We start from the raw sequence: 14,983 nt of genomic DNA on the forward strand, positions 1-14,983 counted from the left end.
CTGTTCAAAGACAATTCAGTCCATATATGAGGGGGTCTGACACTTCCTGCACAACTCTCTACATCTTTAATGCAAGTAGAGCACTGTATTTAGTTGAAAGGGGAACATGACATGTATGCTTCCATGTCCTAATAAAGCCTGTTTAAACCTGCAGCTGCACTGTGTATTCCAGGGAGAGGAAATATGTTGCAGTTTGGGTTGAATCTTGAAATATCTAGAACTAGGAAATGGCAAATTGCTGAAGAACTGACCGAACATTGGTTATATGATATTTGGAAAATGAGAAATTCACTCTAACTCCAGCAGCAATTTGTAGTGTTCACTTAATGGTGCTGTTTTTCAGCAGCTAACATACCAGATAACATTAAGCGAACATAAGCAGAGTCTGCTGGGAACTTTGGTACGAAGAGGCAATTAATGAGGGAGAAAAAACAAAAAAAACAAGAGATAAGTCAAGTTTGAGAAAGAGACGGAATTAAAAGAGGAGTTGAGACAGATAGATCAAAAACTCTGCTGCTTGACTTCAGAGCTCAACAAGAGAGGAAATATATGAACAGGATGTAAAGTGCATGGGGATTTTCCCTCTGCTCTGCACATGGCAATCAGAGAGAAGCACAGGAGAATCACTGGAGCCTTTCACAGCTTTAATTATCTTTAGCTCCTCTGTTGCATTAATGTTTGATGAAAGGGAATGCTGAAAAGAAATCAAACTCACTTTCTTGGTTATTTTCTTGTTTTTGGACACAATGTTTTATAGCATCCAAAACATAAACTGCTTTATAGTGACTATCTATTGTTTTTGTGGAGTACTTTACTATCATCCAATGCAATGTTTCTGCTTAGTTCACATTCATCTTGCCTGATTCTCCTTACATCCGCTGCTCCAGTCAATACTAAGTGATCCTAATGCATTTAGGTCACTGTTAAAAAGGAAATTGTTGCGGTAATCCAAACAAACAGTTGGAAAAAAAACCTACTTGATAGTGGCCAGTGCTACAATAATGTGACATTTGTACATGAATGCAGTTTTCAGTATAAAAGCACACAAAACTAAAAATGACTGCAACATTTATTTTCTTCCTCCAAACTCTTCTCTCTTTCACTTCTCCATCTTCACCTCCCACTCCTCTCTCTGTGTAATCTGAGTCAATCAGGCTCATGTCTAACACATCACCATGCCAGTGGGCTGATGTAACTAAAGGTGACACACCAGCCAATCACAGGCCACCAACCAAATGTCTCTTTGATTCGTCCCAGCTTGAAAATTGGACGGAGAGGAGGACAGAGGTGTTGGGTGTCCTTCATGTCACCCTGCTGAAATGGGGCAAGCTTCACACTTAACATCCCTGTCACCATCATCATCATCATCATCATCATCATCATCACTGTCATCACTTTTTTTCCACTGTTCCATTTCCAGGTTTTTTCTATTTACTGTAATGGTGAAGATCACTTGGGAGTAAATTAAAGGAGAATTCTGTCAATATTCTATGTTTTTCTTCAGTAAATCTCATGTTTGGAGCCAAACCAACAATAAACTGATTTATTAACAAGTATCATGAGAATCCAGCATCTGATGTATATTATTCCTCTGTGCTGCAGACTATTAAAAACTAAAAATGCTAGTTTATTGTGCAACATATCACAACCTCTTGAGTTTGGGCTACATTTTAAATTTCAAAGAGCTTTATTTTAAAGTCAAGAGGTTGTATATGAAGCACAACAAGCTACAGAAGCGTCTGCCTTCCACAGAACTACTCTCACAAACTGAAAATGTGATGCAGTTTTCAGTCTTTAGAGCCATTTCTAAACAAATGAACATGACTGTAATCATCATAATGAAAGAACGTGTCACATAGTGCAGCGCTGTGACTCACTGATATGTTTTAATATAAAAAGAACATAGGTAAAACATATATGAGGCTTTGGATTCACACACATCAGCTGGTAAGTACAGTAGGATGTGTTCAGATAGAAATATAATCACCAGCCTTGTTCTTTAAGTACAATTATGTCCAAAACAACAATATTGTCCATATTTTCGAGAGATTTTAGTGAGCTCTAGAAGAAGAGCGCATCGTGTTAATGAAAATGACTTTTTAATATCGGCAGGCATGACAGTTATAATTCTAATATTCAGTGTGGCAGAAATGAGTAAATAGTTGATTTGAATTGATGCAGTGGGAGGTTGTTTCACTCTTTCTGTAGGATGACACACATCTGAAGTACAAAGCTGAGTCTCATCTCATTATATTGAAATGAAACAAACACACAAAAAAATGATTTTCCATCAGCAATGTACCAAAATAAAACTGCTAATGAAAAGTCCAGGTTCAGGAAAGTTTTGACTGTAATTACATGTGTAACAAATGACACCAGACACAACTCACATCCTGTCATACACTATTCTAAAAGGGATGTGGCAGCTGTACACAGGCCATCTTCCTAACCCACATACATTTACACACAGCCTTGGAAGCAGAGTGCACCCTCAGGACAGCTGCCTACCTCCAACTAAACTAGAATATATTTGAAACTATCTCCAGATTGTTCATTTAGTCTATTTTGCCTGCTGTGCCTTGGAGACCTGACAGGATTATCGTTGCTTTGAAAGTGGTTTTCTAGTCAAAAGGTCAAAGCAGGTCAAGATAATTACCCTCCGTACACCATGAGCACAGTCACTGTCCCTAATCATCCCAAAAAAAAGAATGGAGATAATTCTCTTACCTGTCCTGTGACTGCTCCTCATACATCCTCTCCTTTCCCTCTTTAAAAAGACGGATGGCTCGTTTGGATTTCTTCATAAGGCTGTCAATGTAGATTTTAAAGAAGTCATTTTCACTGAGCTGTGTGAGTCTCTGGTTCTCTTCGTATTTGCCCAGTATAAGCCGCAGGTGCTGGTAGGCATCAGGTAAGATATCCAGGATGTACGGAGGACTGTTTTTCAGCTGGAGTCTGGGATTTTGGCAGAGGCGGACCTGTGGCAAAAAAAACATCCATTCATGAACACTTGCTGTATGAAGATTTAAATGTGTTTAGTGTATGATAGAAAGTGCCAGCTCTGACACAACAGCTGATCAAGATGCTGATTTACTGACTTTGGTGTGACTTCTTGAAATAAATACACTGGATGTTTGGTAATTTGGCTCAAACACAAACTCTAAGATGTCAGTGAGTGAATGCAAATAACTTTCTTAAATTGACTGCAGAGACACACATCTCCATCTGGCTGTTAACAGTGTACAGCCAACTCATTAGTGATGCTGTCAGTATCTTTATGCACTATCTGCTTTAATGAATCAGTCTCACCATCAGCGATGTCTCATACACTTTGACAAATATCTACCAGGCAAGACGTGTAACATTAGAGTGTATCAAACAAATGCTTGAATTAATTTAAGACACCATCTGAAAAAATGAGACGGGAACAAATTTGCACCCCATTAGCATTAGCCCCACCTCACCATGTGCATCTACAACAAAGACTGTGTCTGCTGCCATCTGGCACACAGGCCCGACAGGGTTTATCACTCCAAAACTTACAACTTTATCCATGAGCTTCCAGGTTTTTTCCACAGTCCTCCGGTCAGCAGCAGCTTGTTTCGGCGGTCCCACTGCATCATGGATGGCATCAATGAAGCCTAAAATCCGACCTTTACTTCGGTTTGGTCCACGTCCGCCAGGGTTTCGGCCACTGAGAGCAGTTGCCATTTCCTATACACTGAGACAACAAAAGATATTATCAGTCAGTGTTTAACACAACTGCATCTAATAAAAAAATTATATATTTCATATCATATGTGTAGACAAGTCAGCATTTTAATTGAACTCTGACAGTTAAGTAAGGTTTGTTTCAGTTTGTTAAATGATCACTTACAGTTGTATAATTGTTCCAGTCAGTTTATCTTTTAAGAAAAAGCACCTCAACTTTCAAGTGAAACAAAAAGCATCTCATCTCTCCGGTTAACAGAAGCACACTCTGATGAACTGTTACCACAAGCTCAAATGTTGATGCTATTACCATTACTTCTCCTTTAACTACTGTTCAACAGATACCTGAAAGGCTTCTTTGTGTTTGACTGATGCTTGTGAAAGGGACTGAAACAAGTCGTCTATTTCAGAGCTCTCCACACTGACCATTAGAGAACATCAGACATTTTTTGGAGAGGGGCCCAGTTCAGAGAGGAACTAGTCCAGTGTTACTTTAATTACCAGAGGCTTACATGATGAGAGAATGAACAAGGATGACTATACTGGATAGTATAATCATTCACCTTGTTGCAACTATGTCTACCTACAGTACAACAGTGATGTCTAACACTAACTGAGGATGCTTCATTATTGTGTCCTTGACATGACAGTTTGGAAACCTTTGCTATTAATGATCATGTCATATTCACTCTAATAATACTAATGAAAGTATAACCAGATGACACAAAGCAAACTGCTGCCCAAACAGTCTTTTGTATCTTGTTTGTTGATAAGTACACAGTGAAGTGTTCAGGCTGGAGTTGGTGTGTTAGTATACTTTATGTTTACATGCTGCGCTGACGTCACTCACTTCTGCTGTTATTAAATGGTAACAATTGTTGGGGCTCAACTATTGTTTCCTCTTGGTTTGATTTTTGAGAAGCAGGCTGAGTGACTGAGCTGCCAGAGCAACTCACACGGGCCACTGGAGCCCAGAACAAGAGCTCTTTTACAGTCACTGAGGCTTCATCAGCAGAGAGGGGGAAAAACACCAAGTCCGAACTTACCAAACCACCAGGGAATGTCTGCTGGGATCGCTGCTCAACTCAGTCCACATCCAGCGCACAAAAAAACAAGGAGTGTCCAAGTGTCCAGAGGAAAAGAGTGTCAGGAAAAGTGTCCAGCGTGTGTAATCCTGTTGCTTCACGATAAATCCTCCATATTTAAAGTCGTCGTATAAAAAGCTGTTCCCCACTAGCTGTCGGAGGAGTTGGATAAACGCGAAGCTGGGAGGTCTGTACACTATGTTTTGTACGGAGACATCAGAGTAAAGTTAGCTACGGTTAAAAAAAAAAAATCTGTCACGTCCACCTACGCATTTCAAAGTAAAGCCTCGATTCAAGCGCACAATCATTGATACACAGTTTAATATTGATTATACAGTCGCTCTGTTTCTATCAAATGTAATCGTTAATGTAAATGTTTTAATCATTGTGTTTGCTCTACTCTTCCCGCCGTTTGTCCTTTTCACCCAACAGTGACTGACTCTCCACCTTTACACTGAAGCTCTTTCGTTACTTCCTGTACTGTCAGTCGATATTCCAGTTGGCTTGACGCCGCTGTTCCAGCGGTAGGAGGGCCAGTGGAGTATGAAGCAATATTTTCCAGGAACCGACCAGCGCAATGACAGAAGCGACCAGACACCCATTGGTGCTCAGTGAGGATGTCACTACTGTTAAGTTTGACACTGTCAGTAAGAACGGTCACATCCGGTCTCAATCAACTCCCAAGATAAAAGGCTTTTTGATGACCCCCAGGGGACAAAGTTGATTACGACACAATGTTGTAAGAACAATATACAGAATGTAAGAAAATAAAAATATTGTTTATTTGTGTTGAGTTTGTAAAAAAATCAAACATAGAGTTTTTGGCAAACTATGGTGAGTATTTATATAACATCTATACATATTCTCACAAATAAACATGTGAGACTGTTAAATGATTCATTAGTACTTTACACATGAGCGTTTTTGGTGTTTTATTTCCGTTACGCATTCATTTCATGCTTTTATTTTGGAGCTAAATTGGCCCAACTTCCAGTGGTGTCCTTGCTTTAAGTTGGCGTATTGATGCAGCAGCTGAGAGAGTGACGGGAGAAGAGCCGCTCCCAAAGAAATCCACACAACTCCTCTCACTCTGAACAAACGAGCACTGTTGTACCGGAAATGACACAACAAGTGTGGGTGTAAGAAAAATGTACAGCACCACAACTGGGTATGAAGGCAACATTTACTATTACTGGAAGTTGGTAGTAAGGTTAAAAAAAAAAAAGGGTAAGGAAAATGATCAGAGACTTATCATAAATAGCTAAGTAATAAAGTTTAGAATGATAGGCTACCACACCAATAACTGAACATGTAAAACACTGTAAAACAATTATTACTAGGCCAATCATAAATATGTAGATTAGATTGACACCACAGGTCAATAAAATACAGGGAGTAGTTCCCCAGGCACACTAATATTCCATACATGATAATAATAGAAAACACTAGAAACACCACCTTGCAGTTCTGTGCCTACACCAACGAGTCAAGCTGCAGTTTACATCCATGTCTGTCCAGACTCATATAATACTGGCAGTGAAGACTTTGAAAGAATTTAATAAAAAGCATTAAGTGTAATTGAAGTTATCACTATACTGACACATATGATTATTAGTGGGGGAAAAATCCAGTTAGAAACATGCTGTCTTCACTCAGAGACTATTTTTACAGAGGAGTACAGAGGACTGATAGAAAGCTTTTCATCACATGGGGCAATAATAATTACCTGAGGCTCAATATTAGAGAAACCAATGAGCTTGTGGTGGACTACCAGAGGAACAGGAGGCCCCCTGTCCTGTGTGTCATCCAAGGAGAGGAAGTGAAGAGGGTGGACTCATGCAAGTATCTTCGGAAAGTGACATACAAATAAGCTACAAATTCTAAAATTTGGATGCTTCACACACATCTTCAACCCAGCAGCTTTTAAGAGCTCTACAATCACCACAGTTTTAATGTGGGCACCAGTCACCAATTCATCTGACCAAATGTGAAATATAGTCACAATCTGCCCTACTGTTCCTGAGTTATGGTTTTGAATAATGACCAGAAAAGTGTTTTTGCAGAACATCATGATGCCACAGTGAAGTTGACCTTTGACCTGATCAGTTCATCCTTGAGTCTAAGTGGACGTTTGAGCCAAATTTGAAGGAATTCCCTCAAGTTGTTCTTGAGATATCACATTCAGGAGAATAGAGAATGGAACGGACAGACAGACAGCTGAAAACATAATGCCTTCCAGCCATGGCTGTCAGTGGAGGAGAAGCATACAAATTAAATTATACCTCAGATATTAAACTGTTATTTAACACTGTGGAGCTAAACTCGCCGGTGCTTTCTATTTCAGTTTTTTGTCAGTATGGTAGGCCTTATCTTGACATCAAAGTAGTAAAGTGCTGTAGTAAAGGTTGTGCAGGTAGAAAAAGCTGGATAGCAGTTTTACATCTTCTGTGGTGTATAAAATAGCCAGGTATTAAGTTTAGTGAATACTGTTCTGTCTGCATCCCTGTCAGTCCTGTCTGACTGAGGAAAACATTGGATTGTTTTTATCTCTTCTGACTTTGACCTCACAAAAATCCACATAAATAAAGTTTGTTTATCATGATGTCATTTATCACATGCTGCTTGCATGAACTTTGTACTTACTTAATGCATACTGTGACTCATGTGGAGAGATGATATCAGGAGCATGTGAGATCATTAATTCAGGTTAGTGACCCAGACAGTTGGTGTTACTCTCCACCTCTACAATGATGAACACTTGGCAAAATCCAGATGCTTCAGCCAAAACCACTGCAAACAGTTTGACAGGTTTTTTTAAATAGCTGACTCTGATATAATAATTTTGATATTCATCAAAAGTTGTAATGACTCACATTCTTACCGCAAATACACTCTATATAACTGTCACTGCTAACAGTAACTTAGTGTTAGGTGCACCAGACTGACATGTGATTGGAATTTAGAAACAAAAATACAGACAAGAGAATAACATCGAGCACAAAGAAACATGAATTAAAATGATTCTGACACGGACCTTAAAAAAAGTTTTGTGCAGAACCTCATTATCCAAATAACACTGATATATCTGAACCCACTGATCTGTATATCTATAGGACTGTTATATAGGGCTATGGCCAGTAGAGGGTGGTGTACTCCAAAGGAAAATAAAACTGTTAAAGTTTGAATGATCGGAGGGAGGGGGGGGGGGGGGGTAAAGAAAAGTTACTGTGTTACAGAGATGGTTGCCATATGTCTGTCACTGACATTTTGATTTATTATCCAGCAGACAATTTCACTCTCTAAATTGACAATTAAGTTGTTTATCAAGGGACTGACAGTTAAACTAGGCTGTTAATTGGTATGTTGATATTAGATTAAGCACCGGAGTAAAATGAAGCATAGATGAGTGGTAATTTACAGTGAAATAATATCAGAGGCAGGTCCAAACAGGCAGAAGAGGTTGCTCCTCCTCTACTTTTGAAAAGCAAGAGGAAGATGATCATAATATAAGAAAAAGTAATTGGTTAAAATAAACAATTACCAAATCTCAGGATAATTTATAATATAATAATATCCATTATTGAAATTCTGATTAAAAAGCTTCAACAGTGACACTTGCAGGACAGGAGAGAGGGGAAAGAGCAGTGTGTGTGTGTGGAGCATGGATGTATTATAAGAGCTCTTAAATTAATCCATGGTGAGAAGCAGTGAGAGGAGAGCAGAGGAGGATGGGCTCTTGCTGTCCTCTTTACAGTGGGATCATGGATGTATTATAAGAGCTGAATACTGGACCATAAATGGCACCCATTCAATCCTTTATGAATTGCTCGGCTGTTGCAGTTTTTAATTGATGTTGTGTGATTTGAATGAGTGTGCAGGAGGTCTGAATGCTTGATTGTGAGAATTTCTTTAGTAATAAGCTAACCCTCATGCATAAACAAAAGTGTGTAAATCATATATTTGATATATGCATTCATACTTTCTGATGTGAACCTTCACTTTTATTCTGTAAATGTTTTTACTTCTTTAACTTAATACATTTAGTCTCCAGAAGGCATCAAAAACATCATGTTATGCAACGACATATTAGAAACATTGACAGTAATGAGCATAAAAATAAAAATCCTGGATTAAACCCTGTCAGTGAACCCAGTAACTCAAGTAAAACAAAGACACTCCTATCACATTGAAATAATTGCAAAATCAATTGAGTAAAATGCTATGCAGTGGCAGTTTTTAGTGTTCAATCTTTCTTTTGATAAAATTAATGATTTTGAATCACAGCTCTAAGACAAGCAGCCCTTTCATCAATCAGGGGTTTTTTGTGTTTGAAAGCAACTTTTTATTTTATATGCCAATAAATAAATGGCCTATACATTTTTTATTATACAGTGATCACAATAGCCATGGTCTCAAGTAAATGGGAAGGTGGGTCTTAACTTTTGACTGGTGCTATATATAAACCAGTTACAATCTGACTGCACTACTGGGCAAGGTATGCTTAAACTTGAATTTACATTAACACAGACAGTTAACCAAACAGTAATTGATCATAAACAAGTACTCTCAGATTACCTTTCTGTGTAAAAGGGTATGCATGACCAATCTGCCAAATGTACAGCTGGTCCACATGGTGCCACAGTCAAACATAACATACAGGTTAGTTAGCTCAGGATAAAACATGTGGATGTAAATTCACAGCGTATGATAAAATGTCATCTATTGGTATGAGATCTACACCTTCAAAAGGAAGGAATGGGGACTTTAAACCACATCATATCTTTCAATCTATTGTGGTGGGGAATTCATTTGAATGGGAGTGGTATATTTTGGTTGCAGGTGCTGCAGATCACCGCAGTTATTTTCTACAGGACAAATACCTCCACATACACCTCAACTCAACCCTGCAGCGGTCCACTGCACTGCCTGATTTAGTCTGAATAGAGTTTAAGTTGTCTTTGTTCTCTCTCTTGGGAGGAGTTTTAGGCTGATCAGAGTTTTGCTGTGTGCTGTCAGGAAGGGGAGGTTTTAGATGAGGGAGAGTGGCTTACTGTCAACAACTCCAAGAAAAGAAAGGGGAAAGATAAGAGAGGAAACAATTCACAAGACTGTGACATTGACAGCCAAGCTCAAGTGAAGACATAAAGGTGGATGAGAAGGAAGGAAACATTTTCTAGGTTTTTTTAAAAAAGAAAGGGGAGGGCCTCGGCTTTGGATCAGTTAGCCCCTTGAAATTGTCTGAGGCAATTAACAAAGAATTAGGAGATGTTCTGTATTCTAGCACTTTGACTAATGGATACTCATGTTCAAAATCATCTTATCAGCAAGTTAAAGCTCTCGAACTTAAGAGGTTTTTGGGAAAAGAAGTAGAAGGGTTTGCTCCGGAAGATAGTGGAGGATTTAAATGTAGACCTATGTATGATATAGGCTAATATACAATGTGTCAGTGGGGAAAAGCACATGATGCTAAATTACTTGAAGTGAGGGGATTAGTAAGTGTAAAACTTGGTTAGGTAACTCCCAAAATCGAAGAAATAGCATTGCAATGCTCATTGTATTTAAATAGGATGAAGGCATGAGGCATTACTGAAGGAGGTAAGCCAGCCTTAGTGATGCTACTGTCAGACCTGGCTGACCTTGTGGTCCTCTCTCATAATGGCATGCAGCTGCAAGTAATGCAAACATTCTTTGTGACTGTCTCAGGTGTTAAATGCCAAGGCAAAATAGGCATCTGTCATGGCCATCTTGTGGGCTGAGAGGTACCAAGCAGGAGTTACACATGGAGAGCATAATCACTGTGATGCTAGTGATGCAGCAGTAGAGTAACGTAGGGTGATATGGGCAGAATCAAATAACACAATATTTTTGACTTAATACCTCGATATTGATATTTTGACAATATTTTAGGATGACAATTTGTGCTTTCACAAAATAATCATCAATAATGTGGATATAATGACTGGATAAAGGCAAACAATAGAACAGACGTGTGTGTTTCTGGTTGTTACTGTAGAGAGGACTGGTGTGTTTCTGGTTGTTACTGTCGAGAGGACTGGTCTATTTCTGGTTGTTACTGTAGAGAGGACTGGTGTGTTTCTGGTTGTTACTGTAGAGAGGACTGGTGTGTTTCTGGTTGTTACTGTAGAGAGGACTGGTGTGTTTCTGGTTGTTACTGTAGAGAGGACTGGTGTGTTTCTGGTTGTTACTATAGAGAGGACTGGTGTGTTTCTGGTTGTTACTGTGGAGAGGACTGGTGTGTTTCTGGTTGTTACTGTAGAGAGGACTGGTGTGTTTCTGGTTGTTACTGTGGAGAGGACTGGTGTGTTTCTGGTTGTTACTGTAGAGAGGACTGGTGTGTTTCTGGTTGTTACTGTAGAGAGGACTGGTGTGTTTTTGATTGTTACCATTGACACAGCCGTCATGACATGGTGAACACATCTCAGTGAGACTGATTGATTGATCAAGTATAAAATCCACAGGCTGATACGGCACACAATAACAATTAACCCAAAAGCAGACCTGCTAAGCGGATAAGTAAGCAAGGCACTTCTCCCAGGGAAATAAAGATGGCTGCTTAGTCCAAAGCTTTATGGTTGGAGTTTCAACAAGACTCCTGGCAGAGATGAGCACCAGCTATGCAGCCTCTGAAGGATTGAATCATAGTCCTATATGCTCCTAGCACAAGATGGTAAAGCACTGATGTTAGCTAATGCTAACAATATGTTTAGACAAGAAGATGAAAAGCAGACCGCTGTTGGCTCCCAGCAGTGGCATGCTCACAATGCATATTCAGGTATTTCATGCCATTGGCGGCAGTCAGGAAGAATTAAATAGAAATGTTATGTGAATGCACTTCATAAATGTACAAAATATATGAAAGGAAAACAGAAAAGACTGTAGTGGAAAAAAGTCTCAAGTTTTGACTTCAGTCAGACAAATAGACACATCAGTCAGTGTCTATTGCTATTGCTAACTAGCTTACAGCTAATGTGCACTGCAGTTGGTAATTTGGCTGTTTGGGTTCAGTGTTCAAACTCACTGCAAGTAATGCAAGTGGAAATTCACTTATTCGTGAGTTCTAGTTATAAACTGCTCCTCTGAACCTCCACTCTGGTATTAGCTACCTGTAAATATTTACAGTGGAAGCTACACACAGGCAGAATCCTTGAACAGGCTAGATATGACTTGAGCCTAGGGGCCCCCACATGTACCGGCCTGCAAGGGGCCCCGATTGGCCAGAAATAATATCAATTTATTAAAATTTAGAGAAGAGAATAAAACTTAAATCTTATTGGTCCATAATAAAGCGTTTAAGATGGTAAGCAGCAACACTTAGTCATTTTTTTCAGAACTGACGTCATCATCACACTCATAGCTACACTTCAGTTGTCAAAAATGTCAAAATGATGGAAAGGAGGAAATATGAAAGTGCCGCACAAAATCGCAGAGCTCAGCATGAAAAACAGCAGCATGACCAAAATCTCCCGGTTAAAATGGCGAAGTTAACAGGCTATTTCAAGCCTGCTGAAATAGTACAATTTCAAGAATTTGTGAAGGAAATCCAGGAACAGGCATTGTTGTGAAAGGATCTTCGACCAATGCGATCAACACACAGTGTGTCTGCTGGGTTGTAGTATTGCTGTTCTTGTGAGTAGGCCTACTGCTGCCATGCTGCCAAACGTGACACTTGAGGGTGTTTGGTGTCCAGTTGTAGCTGTTGTTTTGTGCAAGTGTACTATGTGTGTGAGTTAGTTGAGTGAGTGTGTGTGTGTGTGAGTGAGTGTGTGTGAGTGTGTGTGTGTGTGAGTGAGTGTGTGAGTGAGTGAGTGAGTGAGTGAGTCTTGATGGATGTTGTGTGTTGTGTTCTGCTGCCTAATGTGAGTGAATGGGTCTTTTGTTGTCTTGTGCAAGTAGCATACATTACTGTTTGAGCTGTGGCCTTCTTTTTATAGACCTACTTTTAATGTAATTTTTGCAGAATACATGTGGTGGGCCTACAGAAAAATGTAGCCTAGGGGCCCCTGTCTACCTTAACCCTCCCTCCGCCCCCCCCCCCCCCCCCCAACCCCACACTGGGTACACATGATTACACTGAAAACTTAAGCCAGTCACATATTTACTAATATATAGAACAAAGTTTGATAGAATTCAGTTATGGGAATGTTTAAGCATATTTGCTGAGGCTATAAATTCAAGCAATGATCAGTGTTCTTCTTATGCCATTGGGAATTGATTATTGATTATTCAGTGTTTATGTGTGGTACATCAGGAGAGCTGAAGGAATCTCTGGGCTCAAGCCAAAAATGGACCACACCCTTATCAGCTGAGAGCAGACCTACGGAGCAAGACGTCACCAACCAAACCTCCACTACCATCCAATCATACACACACATACTGGGTGTTCCTATCATATTATCTTTCAGCCAGACCTGGTGGTCACTGAAGGGAGGAGGGAGGAGATATACAAATGTTTTGAAGATATTATTGCCAGTTTGCCTCATCTCCACAGATCTCTGAGTTAACACCAATGTAGAGCAGCACAGAGCTGACTTTCAGTCTAACATCATACTGTTTGTTTTTGTACACAACTCTAGACAAAAGGAAGCTGAGGTGAGTAAAAGTTTATACATTTACAAAGGTGCAACACATGGATGTATATATGAATATTTTGTGATTATTAATGAACAGACCTGTTCTAATTACATTTAATATGAGTGTTTTTTTAATGACTTTTTAAATCTTATATTGTTCCTATCAGGCCTGTGATCAGATGGGAAATACCAATTTTGAATTTGTAATGCAAAAACATGGCCACATCAGGAGACAATGGTAAGTTTATTTTTCGCCTCCAACTGATTGCTTGGTTATCAACATACAGATATTCAACTTTCACCATGAATGGTTATTTTATGATAGGCATTCAAATGTTGTCACAAACTGCCACTATTTACCTTTGCTGCAAACTTGTGCCAGTATTGTAAAGTTCCTCAAAACTAACAGAACAAACAACAACAACAACAACAAAGTTTTTCAGTGTGACTGCAAACCTAATGTGAATGTTTAATATGTAGTCTTTCACAGAAATGAAATGTTATATGCAGTGAAATGAAATCCAAACTTGAAACTCAAATGTATTTGTAGTGGAAACCTTCCTGGAGGAGTTCAGGGAGGAAATCATTGCTGGAGTGAGTTCACCTGGAGTGATTGTACAGGCCTGGCTCTCACAACAGCTGTGCACACAAATGGAAACAACTGCCATCACCGAAGCTTCGACACCACAGCATCAAATGAGGGAGCTGTTTAATGTGGTGGAGAAGGGGACGTCACAAACCAAAGCGAACTTCTATCAGATACTTTCACGAGAGGAACCTGAGCTTATGGCTGATCTAGGTATGACAAACCTGTTAAAATGTTATATAGCGTCAGTATATTGTTGTGAAATTGAATATATTACCTATAAGATATAACAAATTTAAACAATTGTTACCATGGACGGCAGGAAACATTTATATTGGACACATTAACAACAAACTGTGGGCTGCCAACATTTTAAAAATTGTATTATTAAACTGTAGTAGTACTACTTTTACTTAAGAATCTGAATACTCAAATAATTTTAATTCATTTGAAACAGAAATATTGTGGCCATGTTTAAAGATCCCTGCCAACATGTTTTACAGTACATGAAAATATTTTGCTTTAAATAATATTATGTGTATTATTATTATTCCCACAATAAAGTTCAATGACCTTGTTAAAATTCTTAACAAGGTAATTGTTAAGAATTTTAAAACATATTTTTGCCTGTGCAATATGAATGTTACACTACTTCCTTTATCTGAACTCAGGTAGGTAGGTATTGGTAACATTATTCCTATACAAATTATAAATAAAATAACATAAAATATATAATAAAAATACAATACATTAGATAGGCATCTACAATATAGCAAAATATGAATAATATAAAAATATAGTTGCATAGTTGCATTACACTGGAAATATAATTGCTTATTGAATCTATTTGCATCATGTATCTTTTCTTGTCCTGTCTGCTGTCCTTTTAGTGTTACTGAAGAAGATAAACATGCTGGAAAAGTGTTTTTTCAATTGTCTTCCTAGCTGTTCCACTATCTGTTGTAAAAGGCTTATTTCAACAGAATGTTGGTGGCTTCTCAGCAATTGTC

The 14,983-nt window shown here is 38.8% G+C and overlaps 1 protein-coding gene across 1 annotated transcript in view; it reads right to left on the bottom strand.

Moving 5' to 3' along the window:
• Nucleotides 1-4,984, bottom strand: part of cblb (Cbl proto-oncogene B, E3 ubiquitin protein ligase) — a 59,351-nt gene extending 54,367 nt beyond the window's left edge. Inside the window, exons 1-3 of the mRNA XM_053332038.1 lie at nt 4,758-4,984; nt 3,544-3,721; nt 2,728-2,978 (exon numbers count right to left, since the gene is read on the bottom strand). Of these exons, the coding sequence (XP_053188013.1) occupies nt 2,728-2,978; nt 3,544-3,711 (419 nt within the window). The 5' untranslated portion in view covers nt 3,712-3,721; nt 4,758-4,984. The remainder of the gene's footprint in view (nt 1-2,727; nt 2,979-3,543; nt 3,722-4,757) is intronic.
• Nucleotides 4,985-14,983: the final 9,999 nt, after the last annotated feature.

The sequence above is a fragment of the Scomber japonicus genome, chromosome 13 (assembly GCF_027409825.1).
Source record: "Scomber japonicus isolate fScoJap1 chromosome 13, fScoJap1.pri, whole genome shotgun sequence".
Lineage (NCBI taxonomy): Eukaryota > Metazoa > Chordata > Actinopteri > Scombriformes > Scombridae > Scomber > Scomber japonicus.